Source organism: Sorex fumeus, unplaced genomic scaffold (assembly GCF_029834395.1).
Source record: "Sorex fumeus unplaced genomic scaffold, SorFum_2.1 ptg000063l, whole genome shotgun sequence".
NCBI lineage: Eukaryota > Metazoa > Chordata > Mammalia > Eulipotyphla > Soricidae > Sorex > Sorex fumeus.
In genome coordinates, this window is record NW_026606120.1 from 6,766,233 (window position 1) to 6,790,387 (window position 24,155).

At 43.0% G+C, this 24,155-nt stretch overlaps 1 protein-coding gene across 3 annotated transcripts in view; it reads right to left on the minus strand.

Annotated features, from left to right (window-relative positions):
- The window catches only part of CSNK1G1 (casein kinase 1 gamma 1), a 161,797-nt gene that overhangs the window by 23,808 nt on the left and 113,834 nt on the right, over positions 1–24,155 (minus strand). For all 3 annotated transcript variants that reach the window (XM_056127486.1, XM_056127485.1, XM_056127484.1), the window contains exons 5-10: positions 18,714–18,865; positions 16,527–16,761; positions 8,353–8,438; positions 6,592–6,676; positions 5,939–6,087; positions 4,978–5,082 (exon numbers count right to left, since the gene is read on the minus strand). In XM_056127486.1, the coding sequence (XP_055983461.1) occupies positions 4,978–5,082; positions 5,939–6,087; positions 6,592–6,676; positions 8,353–8,438; positions 16,527–16,761; positions 18,714–18,865 (812 nt within the window). The remainder of the gene's footprint in view (positions 1–4,977; positions 5,083–5,938; positions 6,088–6,591; positions 6,677–8,352; positions 8,439–16,526; positions 16,762–18,713; positions 18,866–24,155) is intronic.

Below are 24,155 nucleotides of genomic sequence, written 5' to 3' on the forward strand. Positions count from 1 at the left end.
ACTATCACTTTCTATGTAAAAAGACTTTGAAAGAAAAACTATAAGCAACACTTCTCAGTTTGAAAATGTTGTTTCAGGGTAAGAGAAGAGGTAGCACAACGGGCGGGATGGATGCTTTGTATGAAGGAGGCCTGGATTTGATCTCTAGAACCTACCAAGTTCCCTGAGCACTGCTGGGAGCATCCCCTGCTGCGTATGACTTGAAAATAAAACAAAACAAATTTAGTCTCAATTCCTTCTGAAATTAGAAACTAACTTTCCACCTCTGCCTTGCATCAAAGCATTATGATCATTTTCCTAGCCTTGCCTTTTTCATTCAGTACCTAAACTTGGTGTTGTTCATATAATGTTTACTGTCATTTTCATTAAACTCTTCTGAGCCTTTCTGGAGTTCTGCATTTAGGAGTCCAGAATAGTTCCTGCACACTGTCAGGTGTGCCCTAACCTCCCTGCCAAAAAAAAGAAAAAAAAGTTAAACACTAAGAACGCACTGATTTACACTGCACAGGGCAGAAAAACTACCCAGCAACAATTCAAAATTGGGAAGGAGATATAAAATCCGCAGTAATGTGTAGAAAAGGGGAAGTCAATCTCTTAACAATCATGTGACACTCCTGGCAGGGCTTGGCGACTACGTGGGGTGCTAGAGGTTGAGCGCGGGTTGGCTATGTGCAAGGCAAGGGCCTTAGCACCCATACTCACTCTCCAGACCATTTTTAAACATCTTTTATCTGTAATGTTAAATGCCTAGGACTGTGAGTTCAAAATCTGGGTGCACAACGACTTCGGTGGTTGAGAGTCACATCCCCACAAACAGATGGGGAACTCAAGGATAGATGGTAAATATGGCCCATTTAATCCAGAGCTGCTAGCATACTTATAGAACATCTGGGGGTTTTGAGGTACAATACTGCACATAGGTATGACTGATCATTTACAGAGGCGAAGAGTTTCAGCAGAGGCAATTTTCGGGGTAATTCAAGGAGACACTCTAGCTCCCAGGGACATCTATATTGCTTTTCTTTTTCCCTTAGTTACACATATTTAACATTAACATTTATTGCTGATTAATACTTGCAGTTATTTGGATAAACATAGTAAGAGATATAGATCCCAAACTTAGTTCTCTGGGCTCCAAGGGCAAGTAAGGCTTTTACCGTAAATCCGAGACTAAGACCTCAGGCCAGTCCAGCTTGTCCTTCCCCATGGGCGTCCTGTCTCTCAATTCATAATGGCTTACATCAAGACTGTGCATTTATGCTTTCTAGACTGTCCCATTTCGATGCCGGGATGGCTTCGCCACTTGCCTGGGGTCTATCCCAGTCCCACAGCGGGACCTCCCTTTGTGGGGTGTTAGGAACTACGGCAACTGATGCCTGAGTCAAGTAATTATGACGAATGCCCAAGAGTAGATATATTTGAGTCAATCACTCCCAAATATTAGGAATGTAGCATTAACGGTCTTTCTGTGTTTAAGCAAAGAACCGTGCTCTACAGGGGAGACAGAAAAGCAAGTTAATTCACTTAAAATACAAAATCCAGAGTTACCAGAAAGTTTTGACTTATAACTAACCAACACCGACTTGGGGAATGTAACAATGAGAGGTAAAGCACAAAGAAAGGCTAAAGATAAACTCAGGGGATTAGGGGTGCTCATAAGAGCACTGGAAGTTTCTATGTGGGGAGGAAAGGAGACAATTCACTGATGAAGCCCAAAGCACTTAGGGTTAATACCCAACACAGACCTTACAAATACAAGGCAGATGCTCTATCACTAAGCCACATCCCTGGACCTGATTTCTTCACTATTAAAACCATATACATTATTTTATTTTTTTTGGTAGGGCGGGGAGTGAGGGGGGCATGGTTACTCCTGGCTCTGGACTCAGGAATTGCTCCTAGTGTGCTCAACCATATTGGTTGCTGGGGATTGAGCCCTGATCTGCTGTGTGCATGGTAAGAGCCCGACCCTCTGTATTATCTCTCTGGCCCTTTATCTTAAACACCTGGAAATGTTTAGAACTTACTTCTGGCTCTGTGCTCGGGGAATACTCCTGGCAATGCTAATGGGTCCATACATGGTGTGGAGGACTGAACTAGGTCAGCCACATGCAAGGAAAGAGCCTTAAACCCTGTACTATCTCTATGTTTGCCTTTTTTTTTTAAACAACTACATACCACTGAGAAAATCACTATAATTAAGTTATAAATAAATAACTCCAATACAATAAAGTATTGGAGCTGAAGCCATAAACAATGTATCATACCTAGATAGTTAGATCAATTCTAATATACTGCTATCATTAACACTGGTAGCCCTGGCAACAGTCTCAAATTCAGAGACTGTCATGGAAAACACCTGCTTTACTACTGAGCTACAACTCGAGCCTCCATTTCAACAGTTTTATCCATATAACAATCATATCTTAGATTGCCTTAATATGACTGATTACAAGAAGATTATTCTACCAGAGAAGACAGTAACTTTATAAAATTACTTTCTAGAGAATTTAACAATTTATGAAGTAAAAAAAAGCATAAAAGTTTCAGATAAACTGCACATTCAACATTCTCCCCTTCTAAAAGGGACACAGAAATGAATAATCACAGAAGTCAACAATATTCTGTTGTCAAACTGAAGTAAAATTTAAAAATGTCAGTCAACCATTTTGATTATAACAGGTTAAATACAGACCCAAATAGGGTTACACTTTGCTAAGTGCCGTTAGTTTTGCTCCCTGCTCCTGAGCAAAAGGGAATGTTCTTTTCTTTATGTTCTTTATGTCCTTTTCCAGGAGCTACTCCTGGCTCTCTGGTGGGGCTTGGGGAGTCACTCCCAAGAGAGAGACCAAGTGGTGCCAGGGACTGAACCTGGGTCCCTCACATGCAAAGTTTGCACTTCATCCCACTGAACTCTACTCCCAGCACACTAATTTCTTTTTGGGGAGTGATGGGCATAGTTCTGGGCATAGTTCTGGGCACAAGCACACAACAAGGCAACTGCTGGGTCAGACCCCGTTTATAATTTTTTTTTCATATCCAAAAGGCCATATATTTTGAAGAGAATGCTCACTGGTAAGTCTATACATATTTATGAATCTGTGCACATCTGTATACTGCTTAAAACTATGTACTTTCACACAAGCATCTGTGATGAAATGCTTTTTCATTTTATTGCAAAAATGTCAATATAAAAAGTGAGGTTCGAGATGATGGAAAACAAGGTAATTGACAGGTGATGATGACATGTATGTATGCATGTGTGTACCTATGTATGTGAAACTGTTTTATTATTCTTTGTTGATTAACTGAGATGCACATTTTACTCTTAGCAATATATGATATAAAGTTAAAAACTCTGGGGGTTGGAGTGACAGTACAGTGGGTAGGGTGTTTGCCTTGCACGTGACTGACCCAGATTCAATACCTGGCATCCCTTATGATCCCTGAGCACCACCAGGAGTGATCCCTAAGTGCAGAACCAGGAGTAACACTCGAGCATTGCTGTGTGTGGCCTCAAAACAAAACAAAGCAGAGTTAAACACTTCTATTGACTCTCCAACCAATTGCCTCTTCTCATGTTGTCAATTTTGTTGATTTTTATTTATTTGTTTTGGAGCCACAGCCAGCTGAGTTCAGGGCTTACTCCAAAGTATGCACTTGCTCAGGGATCACTCCGATGGGCCTGAGGGGACCATACGCGGTTCGTGGATCAAACATGGTTCAGTTGCATGCAAGGAAAGTACCTTATCCGCTACACTATCTCTGAGGCCCCTGAAAGTTTTTTTCTTTTCTCTTTCTTTTAACTTTTGGACCACACTGGCAGTGCACAAGGCTTATTCCTTGTGCTGTACAAAGGGATCACCTCTGGTTTGTTGATACTTTTTTGGATGCCTCCTCTGTCTTTAATGAAGCAAAATCTAAATGAAGACAGCTTACTTCAAAAAGAATGAACACTAAAGGATATGTACCAGGCCGAAGCAATAGTACCATGGCTAAGACGTTTGCTTTGCACGCAGCCAACCCTAGTTCAATCCCCAGCATCCCATATGGTCCCCCAAGCAACACCAGGAGTAATTCCTTAGTGCAGAGTCATGAGTAACCCCTGAGCACCGCTGGGTATAACCCAAAAAGAAAAAAAAAGATAAAAGAACACAGACCTTCTTTGGAGTAGAAGCTAAGCAGAAAGTACACAGAACTGAGACTTCACTCAGGAACCATCTCATATCTGAGCCAGCTTTAAAACTGACTTGGATACAGGGTTGAGGTGGGGTGCAGAAGCAAGTTCATCCCCAGGTAGTTCAAAGCACCAACCCTTTTGTTTATTTCTGTTTTCTGGGACAGACGCAGAGATGCTCAGGGGTTACTCCTAATCTGCACTCAGGAATTACTCCTGGTGCTACTCAGAGAACCATATAGGATGCCAAGGATTAAGCTGTGTGCATATGGCAAGCACTCTACCCACTGTACTATCTCTCCAGCGCGATCCAATTACCAACCCTCTTAAGAAGCCAGAAAACTCAGCACAGATGAGCGCTCTAGACTGACTGCAGATGAGGCCAGAGTGGGTTGTCCTGCCAATCCTTGCCACCCTTTGGGCTGGAGTCCTGACTCTGGGCTAGTCCTCAGCAAAGGCTCTGGTCGGCCCAGATTCACCAGAGTGGCTTCTCCATGTAAGGCACCAGGTCAACATCTCAGTATTTTTTTTGTTCTGGGGACACACCCAGTGTTCACAGCTTACTCCTGGTAATGCTGGGGGGTTGGGGTGGCATATACTGTGCTGGGAATCGAACCCAGCATGTGCCCATATTGAGTCTCCAGCCCAAGTTTCAATATTTTCCCACTGTACTGGAGAGAAATAGGAAGCCTTCTATCATTGATTTCACACATACAGTTAAGCAGAAAAGTTAAAGAACCTAAGTTCTAACATTAGACATGAAAAGAGAAATATATGAACAAGGAAGGCCCAGCACATACCTGGTTTCTAAGAGGCTGCTGTGACGGCTGCTCCCTGTGCGTGTGGCTGTCGCGGGTTGTTGCAGAGGCACCAGAATCTACATGAACTGACCCCACTGGAGTAGGCTGGGAAGACAGAGTGAAAGGTCAAATGGGAACAGGCCCAACTCAATCCCTCATCTCTACATGAAAATGACAGCATTAGCTAACAGGGTGGGCTGGAGCGATAACACAGCAGTAGGGCGTTTGCCTTGCACGCAGCCAGCCAGGCCGAGCCAGGTTCGATTCCTCCACCCCTCTCGGATAGCCCAGCAAGCTACTAAAAGTATCTCGCCCGCATGGCAAAACCTGGCAAGCTACCCGTGACGTATTCAATATGCCAAACACAGTAACACCAAGTCTCACAATGGAGATGTTACTGGGCCCACTCAAGCAAACCAAAGAACAACGGGAGGACAGTGACAGGGACAGCTAACAGGGTAGTAGCAGTATTTCTTTTCAACCACTAGAGGGCACTTTCAAGTCTTCTTATCTCTGCTCAGCCTTGAAGAGAAGGCGCTTGGGCCACAACAGCTCATTGGAAACGATATTACATTGAAAAAAACAAAAACAAAAAACTTCCTCTTCTATAATGATATCTCTTAGTAAGATATCTGGCCCTCTGAATCTCTGGCCAGAAAAGAAAATTCAAAAATTTCTACTCGTATAGAAGTCAGACACCTTAACAGACCCAGGAGCATCAGCTTCCAGGTCCAAGTGACTCTCAAAGTATGACTGGTGCCACAATGCTCAGGACACAGCAGAGTGGTGCTCGGGACTTCTCACCTCTAGTAGGGGAACCTTGTGCATCTTCCTTGAAGGTCAGCAAATGTAAAGTGTGTAGTCACAGAAGATTTAACAACACAGATTTAGGCAGAAAGTCCAATAATAAAAGCCAGATCTGAGAAGGTGTGACGTGAAAAAGTGAAATGAGTGCACTCACAATAGGCCTCCCGACCCAATCATAGGCGTAGTCGTACGTGTAGCCTTTTCTCTCAAAAAGGTCTGTGAAAAGGGTCCGTAAATACTCGTAGTCGGGTTTTTCAAAGAAGTCCAGTCGCCTGACATACCTCAAGTAGGTTGCCATCTCCTCTGTCAGGAAAAGAGTTGAGAGGTCATGCTTGTTAGCAGAATAAGAAGTTTGGGAGCTAAACAAAAAATACACGTATATACTGACTCTGGTGTTTTTTCTTGGGGATGTGGGATTATGGACCACAGTCAGGGAATCAATCATATGCAGTGCTGGGGATCAAACCTGGGTTAGCACCTTCAAGGCAAGCACCTTATCCATTGAACTGTCTTATCTCTTTGGCCCCAAGGCTGGTTTTTCTTTCTGGATCAGATGAAAGTTTTAAAATCTACCAGGTCTAGGGGCTGGAGTGATAACACAGCACATGGCTGACCCAGGTTCGATTTCCAGCATCCCATATGGTCCCCTGAGCACTGCCAGGTGTGACCCAGAAAGCAAAAAATAAATAAAGAATAAAATAAAATCTACCAAGTCTAAAAAACAATAAAGGGAAGTGTAAAGTAGACAAACACCCTTTTGTAGAGAGATCCTATCTCAAAACTCCAGTCACACCACTCAGGCCCTACCTGGGAAGTTCTCACACAGGGCTTCAATGGGAGTATTCCTTTTGGTGTCGCCAATTTTTTGATACCTCTCTTTTAACGTATCGGCCTGTAGAGAGGAAAGAGAGAAAGAGATTTAGGAAGAGGTACTAAGGAAGGGCGGTCCAAGGAGTTTGCAGATACAATGGCTGGTTTACTCAAAACAGTGGGATTTGTGAAGGCAGCCTCATACTGTATCTCTCTGTAACAGGAACAACAACAACAAAAAAAAAAATGCAGAGATAATGTATTTAGATATGTAGAAACATCTGCTCTGGAAAAAATTTACTTAGAATAGATTCAGCAATCTTTTTAATGGATGGATGGAAAAATACTTCACATGTAGGGAGATAAATGGCTAGGATAAGAAAATAAAACTACTCTGTCACAGCTTAGTACCCATCATCACTGACACTCAACAGTTCTCATAGCAACTCTATCTTAAGATTACAAATAATACCAGTGGCCCACTGGAGCTTGGTGGTGGTGGCATGCATGCTACCATATTGAAGTTCTGAGTTTGAGCACGAGAAGCAAAATAAATGAATGAATGAATGAATGAAACTAGTGCATGAGAGAGAGAGAGAGATGGGTTGGAGGAGAAAGAGAAAGTGAGAGGGAGGAAAGGGAGGGAGGAAAGAGCTCCACTAGAGACACATCAAGAGGCTGAACTGAACACAGGGGCAGATGTCCTGCTGCGATGGACTTGGCTAACAGAGTCTGGTTTGCTCAGGGCTGCAGAAAAGGGAACTGAGTATCCTGACCAATGGTGTGCTCTGTAGGGAGTCTCAAGGGGCTTGCTGTACCAGCTTTAAACAGCGTTTTTTAAAACTGGAAACTGGTTGTTTTTCTTTTTTTTAATTATTTATTTATTTACTTTGGAAACAGTTTAGAACTACAATTGCCACCAACATGATCTATGAATCATGAGAGAAAGTTTCAAGCAACTAGTAACACACAGATGTATTTTGTGGCTAGATAATGAACAAGCAGGATGTGAAAGTAATTGACAAGTGTCAATATCAATGAGAAGGTCTACCTGGCAAAAAAAAAAAAAAAAAAGACCAGGAAGGAGAGAGCAGTGTTCTAGAAAACAGCAAAACCAACCATTCTGCTCTTTTCCAGGGAGAAAGAGTCTCTAGGAAGCCCCCCAAATCTACTTGTTTCTTTCTTCTTTAATAGGCTGAAGTAAATAACAGCTCAAAAATACATCTCATCTACACAAAGGAACTTAGAATGAATCGGAAGGAAACTCACCATTTCCTAGAGTATTAGCCAGAGGCAGTAATCACAATGCGATTCCCACTGCACTGGCTTTCATTCAGCGCACCTGAGAAGCAATGCTGAATCTGGGCTTGTTTTTCTGTTTCGGTGGGCCTTTAGCCTGCACAGGATCAACAACTAGTTCCCTTCACTCACTGGGGACACATACAGCGCTGCTGGTGTAGTCATTAATGGCACCTGCTATGATCAATTTGTTCCAGAAATCTACCTCCCGACCCCTACTCTCACCACCACTGGGAAGGCTACATAACGCTGGGTGAGGAGGGCACTGCCAAGTTGGGAGGAACGGGGGGAAGGGATGCTGGGAAACCCAGAAACAACAGAGAAGGAAGCATTAACCAACTGAAGAGGACAGATTCACAAGACGGAGCTTGCAAAGTATCTCTACGGCTTTTCTGACGCCAGTGTTCCCTCGGTGTGGCTTACAGATAGTCAGCAGTCCCCTCATTAACCACTGGATACCTTGAGTCCTTGCCAGGGCAGGCTGCCTCGAAGGAAATACATGAACATATGGCCTAGGGCTTCCAAATCATCCCGCCGGCTTTGCTCTAAAAGGGAAGACACATCACACATTATGTTCGCAATGATTCAAGCAGAAAGGGGCTCAAACCAAGTAATCCCTTCAGAAATCATTCTGCTCTAAAAGAGCTCTGCTGAGTTATTCATTTATCTACACCAGTACTTTAGATCAAAATGAAAACAACTAGTCCTTTCTTTGCCTAGCTCTTATCATGGACACGGAAATATCAAGTGGCAAGACTAAACTGAATCACTAAATGGCAAGTAACTACTTCTGAAACTCAATGTTCTTGGCTGGAGCTATAACACAGCTGGTAGGGCATTTGCCTTGCACGCAGCCAACCCAGGTTCGATTCCCAGCATCCCATATGGTCCCCCGAGCACCGCCAGGAGTAATTCCTGAGTGCATGAGCCAGGAGTAACCCCTGTGCATCGCTCAGTGTGACCCAAAAAGCAAAAATAAATAAATAAATAATTATAACCCAATGTTCTCGCCTTCCAGAAACGAAGGCAGTTGAAATGCAGTGCTATTTCCAGATCACGGCCTATAATCACTAGGCCAAGTGAACTGCAGATTACACAGCTGATTAAAACAGTCCATTCTGGCTGGGCCTGGAGAGACACAAGCTGAAGAATGCCCAGCATTTTTTATTCAAAATAAAAATCAACACTTAAAATTTGGTTACATATGTAGACATTAATACATAATCTATCAATTCTATTCCTTTTGTATTATGCCCCATAGTCACCTAAAGAAAAAATTAAGGGCCAGAGAGATAGTACAGGGGATAGTACTTGCCTTGCACATGGCTAACCCTGGTTTGGTTTCATGCTCATAATTGCAAGGAATGCCCGCCCCACCCCCCAGAATAACCTGCTAGGAATAACTCCTGAATAACTCCCTGGTTGTGGACCAAACACCACCACTGACCACCCACCCCAACAGAAGGGAAAAAAACTTAAACTCATCATTAAGGTGTCCTTTATGGGCACACAAAAGAATTTCTGCATTCTGGGATCTTATCATATATAAGTATGATGTATAAGTATAGGGTTGGAGCAATAGCACTGTGGTTAGGGCGTTTGCCTTGCATGCAGCCAACCTGGCAGACCCGGACGATCCAGGTTCAATTCCTCCACCCCTCTCGGAGAGCCTGGCAAGCTACCGAGAGTATCTCACCCGCATGGCAAAGTCTGGCCAGCTACCCATGACGTACTCGATATGCCAAACACAGTAACAAGTGTCACAATGGAGACATTACTGGGCCCGCTCGAGCAAAATCGATGAACAACGGACGGACAGTGGACAGTGACAGTATAAGTATAAATAAGTTGCTGGGTTTCTCTTTCTTTCCTTTTACTAGAAAAATAATGATCACCAATAGAATGCAGAATAGTTTATGAAAAATCATAGCTCTATCTCTGAAAACATCTTACAGAGAGATAGTACAGACGGTAGGGCATTTGTCTTGCACATGGTTGAGCAGGATTTGATTCCTGGCACCCAATAAAGTCTCCTGAGTCCCATCAGGAATGAGAACCTGGGTGTGGTGTAAGACTCCCCCACTCCCACAATAAAATTCCTTGTGTATTCTCTGGTTTTTAGACAATTTCTAATTTTGTCATCTACTGTTACGTGTCTCAGCTCTCGGGTGTGTATTTCTATTTTTAAAATCAACTTTAGGGCTTTTATCAGAAGAAATTACAGAAAACAGATTAAAATGCAACTTTAAATCAGACTATTAGACTATTTTTGTTTGTACAGAAAATAAAAACCTAAGAGAGTCAGGAAAGCAAGGAAATGCCAGTAGGCTAATTCAAAACAGAAAAGCACAACAGGTTTAACTACTGCCTCCAATTCCGGGAGATTTTCATGAACAAATATTGCTCACCAGGGCAGAGGGGGAAAGAAAAGACAACTTCCCCCACTGCACTTTGAAGGAGGTCTCAGGAATGGCCATGAATAATGGGAGCAGGCACCCCAACAAGAGGCATCAAGCTGCTTATGAACTGACAGAATCTTTCAAAGATTGAACTAAAACCATTAGAAGCTTTTTGTCTACATGACCTGCTTGTACTGCAATCAAATTTTATATATATATATATATATATATATATATATAATCAAAAACAAAAGCCATCAGATAAAAATAGTTTAACGGAACCTAAGGAACACCAATTAAAAAAGAAAGAACCAGCAGGATGAGTTGAGGCTCCTACAAAACAGGGCAGAGAGAGAAGCCAGCCCAGCAGTTTCCTACACCGTATCACACCCTCTCGGCGCCTCTCCAGGTCTATAGATACTTCCTGAAACACTAAGATGCACCTGGAACAGGACACCGGAGAAATGCCTGCACTGTAACTGGATGGACACTAGAGGGCAGCACTCTCCACAATTCCAGCACTGATCAGGTAAAAAAAATTTTTTTTTGGTAGGACACTGATAAATTAATAGCACTGTTGCACGGTCCACCCTTTGTTCATCGATTTGCTCGAGCGGGCACCAGTAACGTCTCCATTGTGGTGCTTGTTGTTACTGTTTTTGGCATATCGAATACGCCATGGGGAGCTTGCCAGGCTCTGCGATGCGGGTGAGATACGCTCGGTAGCTTGCCAGGCTCTAGGAGAGGGATGGAGGAATTGAACCCAGGTCAGCTATGTGCAAGGCAAACGCCCTCCCCGCTGAGCTATCGCTCCAGCCCATAAATTAATAAAATCTGATTTTTCAAATGAGATTTTTACATCGAAAAATTATGCATATACTTAAACTCACTAAAATATAGAATCACCTTTCAAGTACTAAGTCACAGTCACAGTCCTCCCGTTGTTCATCATTTGCTCGAGCGGGCCCAGTAACGTCTCCATCATGAGACTTGTTGTTACTGTGTCTGGCATATCGAATACGTCACGGGTAGCTTGCCAGGCTCTGCCCTGCGGGGGAATCTCACCAGGCTCTCCGAGAGGGGCGGAGGAATCGAACTCGGGTTGGCCATGTTGGCCGCTTGTAAGGCGAACGCCCTACCGCTGTGCTATTGCTCGCTTCAAGTACTAAGAATCAGGAAAAATAGCTGGAATGTCTGATCAGGAAAAACAAAAGCTCCTGAGTCAGGTCACATAAGCCTTGGACATTCTTTCATTAAGTTAATACATGTGAAATCAAAGAGAGTCCTATGACCTTATATGAAAATAAAGTGATTAAATCAGCATTTCTCTCTCTTTTTTTTTCCCTTCAGGCCACGTCCAGCTTTGCTCAGAATGAACTCCTGGTTCTGTGCTCAGAGATTACTCCTGACGGGGCTAGAGGGTAGAACAGGATGAAAGACTATATGTGGTGCCAGGGATCAAACCTGGGTCAGCAGCACTCGAGGCAAATGCCCTACCCACTTTACTATCACTTCAGCCTAGGTCAGGATTTCTACACTGGGGTCCTGTGCCCCCCGCCCCCCCGTAAGGCCCAGAATATTCCAAGGGGGCCATACGTGAAAATCATGGGGGGGGGGGGCGCACACACAAGACTGGGACCAGGCTAGAGAGACAGTACAGCAATTAAGGCACTTGGCCTCACATGTGCTCGACCCTGATCTGATCCCTGATACCACGTGTGGTCCACTAACACTGCCAGGCATGGCCCAAAACCAAAACCTCTCAGCAGGCCAGAGGGGCCAGAGGAAGGACACCAGACCGGAAGGGGCCACAGTTACACTAAATGACTGAGAACACTGATCACTCGCGAAGACATTTTTCAGTTCTAAATGTCTTTCTCAAATAATCCGTGATAATTTAAGTCAATGGGACTTTTCTATTCTAAACCATGCAAAGTTAAAACTAGAGCCATGCTTTGCTCCCATACTCCTGTGACATGCCATGCTCACTCAATTCCGCATTCCTCAAGTGACATTATGCAGGATGGTTCCATTTCCAAAGCAGCAAAGTTTCAATACTAGTCAGACCAGAAGCAGTGACATAGCTTCCTGTCGGCTAATCAGAAACAGATGCTTGGTTTACATGCATTACATCTCTGATTCTAAGCAGAATATATTTTGTAGATGGAAAAAAGCAACCAGTAGTTACATCCTAAGTTCAACCACTAAATATTACAAAATGGGTTAACCCAGTTTTTTCATCATCAGTGGAGCGTGGCTAATGTGATGTGGTAATAAGGACTCTTCCTTTCTTCGGCTTCTGCAGAAAATTAAGAGGAATTATCCCTAATTCATTTGAAGAAACACTTTCCATTCCTCTTCTTTATAACAATATATAACTTCTAATAAGTTCAAATACCAATAGGGAGCCAGGGCTCAAAAGAATAGGGTACATGCATTTTATTTATTTTTTTTAAAAATTTTCAACCAAATCTAGTGTTACTCAGGGGACCATATGGGATGCCAGGGATTGAAATAGGGTGGTCGGTGTGCAAGGCAAACATCCCACATGCTGCATTATCTCTCCAGCCCCTAGGGCACATCCTTTCCATGCTAGAGTCCTAGGATTTCGTGCTTACCATTGCACAGTTCCCTGGGACCTCTAAGAGTCCCAAGCACCAAACCAGGTGTAGTCCCTGAGCATCCCCAGGTGTGACTCCAAAACCCAAACAAAAACCATCAGTAATATTATCTAGGAATTGGAGCCAGAGTGATAGTACAGTGGGGAGGGCATTTGCCTTGCACATGGTCAACCCCAGGCTTGATCCCCAACACTCCATATGGTCTCCCGAGCAACACCAGGAGCAATTTCTAAGTGCAGAGCCAGGATTAACCCTTGAGCATCTCCAAGTGTGACCCAACAAACAGAAAAAGATTATCCAGGTATATGATTCGGGGGTAGAGCATTCACCTTACATGTGTCAGGCCCTGGGTTTGACAGCTAGCAGGAAGGAAAGAGAAAAAGAAATGTCAAGAAAAGGAAGAAGGGAAAGAGAATAAAGGAAGAGGGGAGAGGGAAGAAGGGGGAGAGGAAGGTAGGGGAGGAGAGGAGAGAGAGGAGGGGAGGAAGAAAGTGTGTGTGAAGCACAGAGCTAGCTCAGGGCACATGCATGTGTAAATGACCTGCGGTTATTTTGTTTTGTTTTGGGGTCAAGCCCCAGTGATGCTCTGGGCTTATTCATGGCTCTGCGGTCTCGCTCAGGAGCCCGTATGTGGGGCCGGAGACTGAACCTGGGTCAGTTGTGTGCAAAGCAAGTGTCCTTCCCACTGTACTATCTCTCCAGCCCCAGCCTGAGTCTGTCCCCAGTCGAGCATGAATGAAGCAGCACTTTGGTGATTCCTAGCACTGCTTGGCCCCAGCAGTTCCACATCCTAGCATTAAACTGGCCAACCCCGCTGGCGTGCATCAAGGATCGCTAGGGATAGTCCATGGGCCCCCTAAACACTACAGGGGAGAGCCTCTCCTGTGAAAGCAAATCAGTGAAAACCTAGAACTAGAACTCCTGTGGAAAGCTCCGATTTGAGAGACCTAGTCAGAGTTTGAAGGCCATGTCACAACCATCAATATGCACTTTCTACAATGTAGAGAGGATAAAACATGTTGGCCAGTTTGAATGAGATGTGAAACACTCTGGAACTCTTTTAGTCCAAGACAAAAACTTCAGTAGGAAAGGCTCTACCAAGAAATGAAGGAACTCTATGACAAGAGATGCTTAAAATGCATTTTTTAATAAGTTCTACCATCACTATAATCACTGTAGTAACTATCACTATTACAAGGTAAGCACTCTACATGTATTCCTTTAAAACCCTAAAATGGAAGGTGCTATTAGCAAACCTATTTATAAATAAATCAAATTATGACTTACAACTTATGACAATTTGCCTCATGTACAATAGGAAGAGAATATTAAGCACTATGAAGGAGACCAATTATTTGTGTGACCCCTTAAATCCTCAGAACACCTTGTAAAGTATAATTCTCACCTAAAAGACAAATTTTAGAAACATTATGGAATTTGTCCAAAGTGAAACTTTTGTAATAACTAGCAGGGAAGTGACACAGGGCTTTCCATCCTAATTATAAAGTGTTGCATTACTTAAGTTAGGGTTTCCAGGAAGTTGCTGGAAAAACTCTAATAGCAATGATGATTTCAGCTCAAGTTGCATCACAATACTCTGTAAAGTCATTTTTATTCTTCCCTAGTACTACGATCCTGAACTGAATACGGTGTCCTCTAACTCCATGAAGCAACTTTATTTTATACTTTAAAATACTGGCATAAGGGCCAGAGTGATAACTGGAGGCCGAGTGCAGGCTTTGCACTTAGAAGGCCAGGACTCAATCCCCAGCATCACATGGGTCCCCAAGTACTGCTGGGTGAAACCCCTGAGCACTGAGGACCATCTAGTATGACCCCCAAAATACTATTTTAAAAAATTTTAAGTACTATTATACAACAGTTCATTAATACTGATTTATATTTCTGCAGTGCCTAGGATAGAACTCAGGGCCTCACACATGAGAAGTATCTACCACTGAGCTATATCCTTGTCCTTCATTGATATTTATTTATTTTTGCTTTTTTGGGGGTTATACCAGGCGATGCACAGGGGTTACTCCTGGTTTTGCACTCAGGAATTACTCCTGGCGGTACACAAGGAACCATATGGGATGCTGGGAATCGAACCCGGGTAGGCTGCATGCTAGGCAAATGCCCTATCCTCTGTACTATCGATCCAGCCCACCTTCATTAATATTTAAAAACCTAATATCAGCTATGTCCAACTCTTGGACATACTTGATTACACTGTCTACTTTAGAGTGGTTATTTTCTTTTTTTGTTTTGGGGTCACCTTGTGCTGCTTAGGGGATCATAAAGGGTGCTGAAAGTGGAACTAGCTCGGCCACATGCAAGGCAAGTTCTCTGTACTATCACTCCAGTCGCAGAGTTGTTATTTTTCAATCACCTTGGAACCTTTTCTTCAAATGGGATCTTTTATGAAAGGAAATAAGTAACAGAGAGAAAAAAGGTGTTTCCCAAGCAGTGACAAGGAGCCCAGGGTTCGGCCTACTCCCTGTACTATTCCTTTGGCTACTCTCACAAATACCTCCCCTCCCCCCAACCAACACCACACACACACATACATATACACACACCCTATGTAGTGCTGAGGATCAAACCCAGGTCAGCTGCATGTAAGGCAAGTATTCTAGCCACTGAACTACTGATCCGTCCTAGGACTACTGTCTTGATTACAACTAATAGCAGTATTTGTGAAAACTGCCTGTCTTGAATAAAATGCAAGACTTGCAGAAAAGCAATTTTTTTTTTGTTTGTTTTTTGGGTCATACCTGGCGATGCACAGGAGTTACTCCTAGCGATGCTCAGGGAACCATATGGGATGTTGGGAATCGTACCTGGGTCGGCCGTGTGCAAGGCAAATGCCCTATCCGCTGTGCTATCTCTCCAGCCCCAGCAAATATATTTTTGCTATATATACATATATATGTATATATATATATATATATTATGGAAAAAGGCATAACCTCTTTCTTGTATCATTACTAACAAAATTATATAAAATGAACAGCTCACTTCAAATCATAGCAAAGCACTCTCCAAAGCAGAAATCTTTTCATCAAAGCCCAATGTCCTTTTCAGAACTATCACTTATGGGTCAGATCTATGTAAATGCCAAACTCACCATTGAACTTACTCAAATGCTTTCACCTTAATCAAATAATCAAGGACACATACTGCTGAGAAACTCAGAAACATAGTATGGTAAGGTAAGGTAAAGGCCCTCCCGTTGATCGTCGATTTGCTCGAGCGGGCCCAGTAACGTCTCCATTGGAGACTTTGTTGTTACTGTGTCTGGCATATCGAATACTCTCGGTAGCTTGCCGGGCTCTCCGAGAGGGGCGGAGGAATCGAACTCGGGTCGGTCATGTTGGCCGCTTGTAAGGCGAACGCCCTACCCGCTGAAGAATTTAAAATCCTTATGCTTATGCTTGTTGTCAGAATACTTAGGGGAGTCACTGAACTTACCATCTGAATTGCTCGAGTATAAAAACACCTCATAAAGCAATACAAACCACAAATTGTGATGCATAATGGGGACAAACACGTTAGTGGAATAAAAAGTCATTTTTACAACCTGCCTCTCTCATGGAGCAGAAAATAAACACACCTTTGCCAAGATGCGTGTTGATAGACATGTATCTTGCAGTTCCAGTTAAACTTTTGTGTTCTCGATAAGGTATATGCTTTTTGGTTTCAGGGTCAATATATTCCTTGGCCAGCCCAAAGTCTATAATGTGAATGATATGCTCTTTCTTATTGCCTTGTCGGCCAATCAGGAAGTTCTCTGGCTTAACATCTCGGTAAATGAGATTCCTTGAGTGCACATACTCCATTCGAGAGAGCTAGAAGACAAAAAAAAAAAAAGACTTAAAGAATATGAAAAGAACACGAAGATATTTTCTTTTACTAGTCCAAGTTTTAATGACTGAAATATTTGTTCCTCAAAGACACAACTTGCAACTGACGAATAGAATTAGTTATTTTTATACTATTTCCAAAAGTAAGCATGTGACAGGAAAGAAGTGTTTACTAGCAGAAAGAATATTGGAGTGTGGGAGGGAGCCTCCGAGGAGAGATTCAGCACTCTCCACACATTAGCCTGCCCAGTCACCCAGCCCCAGCCTGACTTGCTTTACAGCAAAATTAAGAGAAATGAGACCCAGAGAAGTTGATCCAGCTCTGCTATCACAGAGGAAGTTAGAAACAGAGGTTGAAGTGCGATTATTATGTTTTTCTGTTAAAGGACACTGGGCTAAAGAGACAGTACAGTGGATAAGGCACTAGCCTTGCATGGGGCTGACCTGGGTTCAATCCCTGGCACCAAGTATGGTCACTGCAGCTCCACCAGGAGCGATCCCTGAGCACTGCCAGATATGGTCTCCAAACAAAAATACACAGCCCAAATAAATAATAAAATTTCAAGTTTTATGAGCTAATTTGCATCTTTCCTCTGAAGCTGACAAACTTCTCAAAGGAACTGTTTTTTAACTGCTCCTTAGGCTAGTACCAAAGTGAAACTTGTGGGAGCTAAGCGTGTGTCTCGGTCTTTAGCAGAAGCCAAGAATAGAGAATCACAGTGAGTACTCAAACACACCCTTGGAATCTGATGGTTAGGGCAACAGATCGGAAGAGCTCCAATCTTTTTCTTTTTTTTTTTTTAACTGAATCACCATGAGATACAGTTATAAACTATCATGATTCAGTTTCAGTCATACAATGATCAAGCACCTATCCCTCCACCAGTGCGCGTTTTCCACCACCAATGTTCCCAGTATCCCTCCTGCCATCCTTACTGCATCCTACCCCCTGCCTCTATGGCAGGTACATTCCTTCTTACTATCTCTCTACTTTTGGGCATTATGGTTTGCAAAGGGCTGGAGCAATAGCACAGCAGTAGGGCGTTTGCATTGTGCACAGCCAACCCGGCCGAGCCGGGTTCGATTCCTCTATCCCTCTCAGAGAGCCCAGCAAGCTACCGAGAGTATCTTGCCTGCACGCCAAAGCCTGGCAAGCTACCCGTGATGTATTCAATATGCCAAACACAGTAAGAGCAAGTCTCACGATAGAGACATTACTGGGCCCACTCGAGCAAATCGATGAACAACGAGAGGACAGTGACAGTGACAGATGGTTTGCAACACAGATACTGAGAGATCATCATGTTTGGTCCTTAATCTACTTTCAGCATGCATCCCCCATCCCAAGCAATCCCTCCAACCATCATTTACTTAATGGTCCCTTCTCCATCCCAACTGCCACTCCCCCAGCACGTGAGGCTGGCTTCCAAACTGTGGAGTGATCTTCCTCGCCCTTATATGCCTACTGTCCTTAGGTGTTAGTCTCATATTATGTTACTTCATATTCTACAAATGAGTGCAGTCATTCTATGTCTGTCCCTCTTTTTTCTAATTTTACTTAGAAAAGCTCCAATCTTCTCTCAGATGCAACAGGGCTTGAGAAAATCTTATAATCACATGTTTACAGTTTAAAGGAAACAACAACAAAATTATTCACATCTGTACAGTGTTTCTTAGTCTTCCTCTTTCTCCCTAAATAATATGCTTCCATGTCAGTTAAAGACAGTTCACTGCACCTCAACGCAAGTTCTAAAAACAGTGCATACAGAAGATACTGAGTGCCTTCTCTGGAGTAGCCCAGTTGCCCTCGTACATCATCATATCCAGCAGAATATCGAGGTAGTAGGTGTCACTACAACTGGTAAAGCTTCAACAGGGTCTAAGCACATGGCTGGGGGAACCATTTATCCTCTTGCAGACGAGCAAAGACAACTTACCAATTGGATGGCTATCATTAACACAGTCTTCAAGGTAAAAGTTCGGTCACAGAGGTCAAACAAGTCCTCCAAGCTCGGCCCCAGGAGCTCCAGCACCATGGCATTGTATTTCCCACACGGTCCGAAGTAAAACACCTGTGGGAGGCCTTCACCTGAGAGCAGAGAGGGGAAAGGTGGGAGAGAGGAGAGAGGGACAAAAAACAAGAGAGCTGTGTCAAAAGGTAAAGTCGATATAAAGAAACCAAAAAGTACAAGTTATAAGATTTCCATTTTGTTTCAGTCTCCCCTGGAGAACTTCAACTAGGTCTTACAGTTTCAAAGGGGACAAACAGTGAGTGTCAGCTTACCTCAGAGAGAAGTTAACATCAAAGCCAAAGGCTTTTCCACTGACATAAAAGATACCCTCACCAATGATGGAGCCCAGAGTGAGCTGCAGTCACCCCAAGATACCCCAAAGTGAACTATTATGAAAAGTTTAATGGACAGCTCCTTGAGCTCCTAGGCCAGATAATGGAACCTGGACAGTCAGGCGTCTTCATTACTGCTTCTGCTCACTGTCACAGGAGCAGGAAACTTTGGAACTGTTGTCACAAGTAGAACTGGACTGAAAGGGTAAGGCCAGAGAGAAAGGCGAGGGTCTGGAGTTTCTTGTTCTAATTTTTGTGGTGCTCCCAAGGCTACTATTGGTGGTGGAGGGGCTGCTGCAGTGTCAGGGGTCAAACCCTGACCTCTTTTTTTTTGGGGGGGGAGGGCCTTTTTGGGTCACACCCGGCAATGATCAGGGCTGACTCCTGGCTCTGCACTCAGGAATCACTCCTGGCAGTGCTCTGGGGACCACATGGGATGCTGGGAATCAAACCCAGGTGGGCCGCGTGCAAGGCCCTACCCACAATACTATCGCTCCAGCCCTGACCTCTTACATGCAAAGTTTTCCAAGCCATCACCCAGGCTCTGCAGGAATGGGAATGGGAAAGGGAAGGGGGAAGAGAGAAGAGGAATGGTGGAAGGGGAAAGGAAAAAAAAGAGCAAGAGCCACCTTCCCGGTCATGCCTTTCAGCTTCTCTTACAACAGTGATGACAAGTGAGTGAAGGGGAAACTACCTGTGACCCCTTCTAGAAAAGGGAGCGGGTTCAAGCAGGAGATATGGTCCTCTGACAGCCAATGCTCTAAAAGCCATCTCAGATACCCCGAAGATGTAAGAGTAATATGTAAGACAGGAATGGATGGAGCACATGGAGAATTGAAGACTTAATACTCTTCTGAAACAAACACTTTAATACTAGACTTTCTTTTTGACATTTTTATTCCAAAGAAAAATCAATCCCAAAGGAAAATCAATCCCTTGGGGCCAGAGAGATAACACAGAGGGTAAGGTGCTTTCCTTGCATGTGGCTGACCCAATTCGGTCCCTCCAAGCCCTGCCAGGAGGGATGCCTGAGTGCAGAGCCAGGAATAAGCCTTGGGCACAGCCGGGTATATGAAAGGAAAAAAAATCAATCTCTACTCACACATTAAAAAACTTTGTAACAGTCAAATCTAGTCCTAATTAATAAATATATCATTATTCCTTTAATTTGTGTGAATTGCAAACTGGGGCATAGTATCCTCTTTCTGAAGCATAAAGTCAGGACTGTTAAGGATGCCTTGTTGGAAATCTACATGTCTATAAGACGTCACAAAAGCATTTTAAGGTGATGACATAATTTCCATGAGTAGTGCATCTCATAAGGAGGACCAGGAAGATGACGTAAGAAGCTGGAGTACCTGCTTCACGCACCAGAACCCCAGGTTCAAGCACAGAGTTCCTGAGCACCACTGGATATGCCTACCCTTCCCCAAAACAAACCAACTCAACAAAGGGCATGGGAATATAAAAAGGAGCATCAGGAGCCCAAGGCTTTCCCTGTGACAATGCTCAGGTGAACTTTTATGCACGCAAGAACTCCAGGCCAGGACAATTTAGAGAAACTGTCTCTGACCTTCTTGCCCAAAGCCATTCTCTGCGCTTTCCCCAACTGAGAAGCCCTGTCGGCCTCTCCCAGACCTGTATCTCAGCCTTCAGCCAGTCACATTTCACAAAGTACATTTCCTTCAATATCACTATTTTACTCTTAAAAAAGAAAAAGCAAAAGAAAAAAAGCTCAGTGGGGGATGTCCTGTATGGTACTGGTTCCTTTTATTAAATCCCGAAATACATTGGCAGTTTTGGGGACCTCAAGACAACTTTGGGACTACTGGACTCAGCAACTTTTCTCAGACATAGGCTAGGTCCAAGCAGCTAATTCAGAGACAGTTCCTAGAATTTCTTTCTGCTGTAAACTCTGAAATTCACCTTACTCCATATCCATAAGGTGGTAGGAGAGGGATGGGGGTTAGACAGCTTCCTTTCATTTATTTATCTTAAATTTTTTTAAAGATGGGTTCCTTTTAAAGTCAGAACTCTGAACTAGAATGGCTAGAATTTCCTTCTAGTTACGTTCTAGGTTCCTCTTTGCAAAGCCAGAGAACCCGTATGAAAGAAATTAACCTCCCTGTTTGATAGACCATGAGAATACAAATTCAAAATATGAGTTGGTGGAGGTGACTCATCTGGAATTTAACAGACATTTTAATGTCTATTAAAAACATTTCTAAAGGGCCCAGGGATGGCTCAGAGGCCGCGAGAGCCTGCCATGCAGCATAAGCCCAGGAGTTGGGTATTATCAACACCTACTTGTGCTGTGTGACACTGACAGTCCCACTACAGAGACTGAGATCTCTGGCATTCTAGCCAGGTGTGTGCACACCTCACAATTAAAGGCCAGGGGTTCTGGAGACCATGCGTGAGGACCACACCTGCAAGGTGTTGGATCACAGCAGGAGAGCATGACCCCAGCGAGCACGTAATGGTGTCTCCAAGCTACTATCACTCACATCAGCAAACAAGGGCAGGGGAAGGAAAGGAAAGAGAAAAAAATGAAACTTCAAAACCGTTTTGGTTTAATGGGATGGAGAGACATAAATGCACATACTCATTCGATCTCTGGCATCCAATATGGTCTCCCAATGCCACCAGAAGGGATTCCTGAGTGCAGAGCCAGCAATAACCCTGAGTGTTGCCAAGTAGGCCCAAAAGTTTGAAGAGGAAAAAAAAAACCATTTTTTGATGCATAGCTTTAGCTGGACAAGGATGTGTTAGGTTAGAAATACAGGGAAATGCTTTGCTTTATGACTAAAATATTAGGGTTCTGAAATAGTAGCAGAGCAGTTTGTTTCTCTTAGAACAAATGGAAGCAAATATTTTTCTAAAAAGAATCTGTTTAAGACAAGTTTAAAGATTTATCTGTTGTGAGGTTCTTAAGTATTATGAGGGGCCAGAGCAATATAGTAGAGTGGGTAGGGCGTTTGCCCTGCAAGGGGCCAACCCAAGTTCAATACTAGGCAGCTCATATGGTCCCCTGAGCACACCAAAAGTAATTCCTGAGTGCAGAGCCAGGAGTAACAACTGAGCATCGCCAGGTGTCACCCTAAAAGAAAAAATAAAAAGTATTATGAAAATGTGCTCATGAGCCTAAGTCTCTCAGGATAAATAGCCATAAAATATTAGAACCATTCATAGTACAGAAAGAAGTCCATACAAGTTCCACTCTGTGCATCATTTCTCACATGACTGTCCATAAAGTGGCCGGTGCTGAGTAATAAAAGACAAAAACAGAAACCCAATAAGAGTGTCTGGCATGGGGGAGGGGGGAGATTAGTGCCTGGTAATGATTTAAATTTAAATTATTTAAATTCACTGGAATTAACTGAAATTCAAGACTATAATGTATTTCACTTTTTTGCAGTTACTTCAAATCTATTGCTTAAGAATATTTTAACTGGGGCCAGAGAGATAGCAAAGTGAGGAAGGTGCTTGCCTTACATGAGCCTTGAACCAATCCCTAGCACCACCTAGTCCCAAAATCACTGACAGGGGTGATCCTTCAGCACACAGCCAGAAGTAAGTCTGAAGCACCAATGTCAGGTATGGCCCAAAAATCAAAAAAGTAGAAAAGAATGTTTTGATTAATATCATTTTGAGAAATCCACTAAAATGAGGGAGAAGTCTTCATTGTAAAATATATGTATGGTAAACTGATCTGCAAGTAATAATTAGATAATAAAGTAATAGTAATAAAGAAGGGAGAGGTAAGCAGAAACTAAGGTAGTTTATCATCTGTTCTGAAAATAAAACACTAATGAGTTTTATTTATAAACACAATTTATAAGGTATTCCTTATAAATTGATCAAAAGCATAAAAATCTGGAATTTAAAAAGTGAATTCCTCCTTCTATTCCTCTTCTTCCTCATCAGGAAAAAACAAAAAACAAACAAACAAAAAAAACCTCTCAATGAACTTCATTGTGTTTCCTTTACCCATAGGTTACAGGAACCGTGCAGTTGGAACCTGGGCCTTTTGCATGCAAAGGTAGAATTTTCATGCCAACCCACTCTGCAAAGTTTTACAGTCTGCACTGTTTATGCTACCATATATTTTCACGAGGTAGCATGAAACGACTTTTCCATCCACTAAAAACATGCTCCTATGAAACCTGCTGTATATGACACACATATACCACAGGGCACTGAACAGGACCTGAGGTAGATAACACTGCAGCTCATTTTCAGTCTGTCATGAATTGAACTAGAGTTAAACACTCCAAATCAAAGATAATGGTTTCTTTATCATCCGAGCTATCACCAACCTAAAAAGAATTCTTTAATACTTATGAACAACTCTAAGTAGAGATATTTTTAAAAGCATGTCATGCTGAGAACTAAAATAGAACTTACTTAAAGCTTTTGGTAATTTGATCACATTAGTGCACAATAATTAGCCTTTCATTCTTTTTTAAAAATAAAATTACCTAATTATGAAGCAAATTCAAGTTCCATATATACATTGATATGACCTAGATGTAAAAATAACATCTGTTTCACACATACACACACACACACACACACGAGTTTTGATTTGGGGGGTCACACCTAGCAGCATATCAGGCTATTCCTAGCTCACTTCTTGGAAAATTAGGGAGCCAGGGGTCTCTCCCTGCAGTGCTTTGGGGTCTATATGGTATTAGGGATCCAACTTGGGCCTCCCACATGCAAAGCATGCACTCTAGTCCTTTGAGGAATCATTCTGATCCAAGTTTCATAACATTTATATGAAAAACTTTAATATAATTGGATGATGACTGATTTCTAAAGTCAGGGCTGGATAAACCCTTTGACACAAAGATCTTGTCAATTTCCTTCTTCTGTTTACAGGTTTTAAAGTTAAAAAAAATTGTTTTCAAGACAGAGAGATAGTACAGCGGGTAAGGCTGGTGATTTTGCAGACGGTCCACGTGGGTTTGATCCCTGGTGCCCCTTACGGTCCCCCCAGGTCTTTTATGAGAGATCCCTGAACTCAGGGATT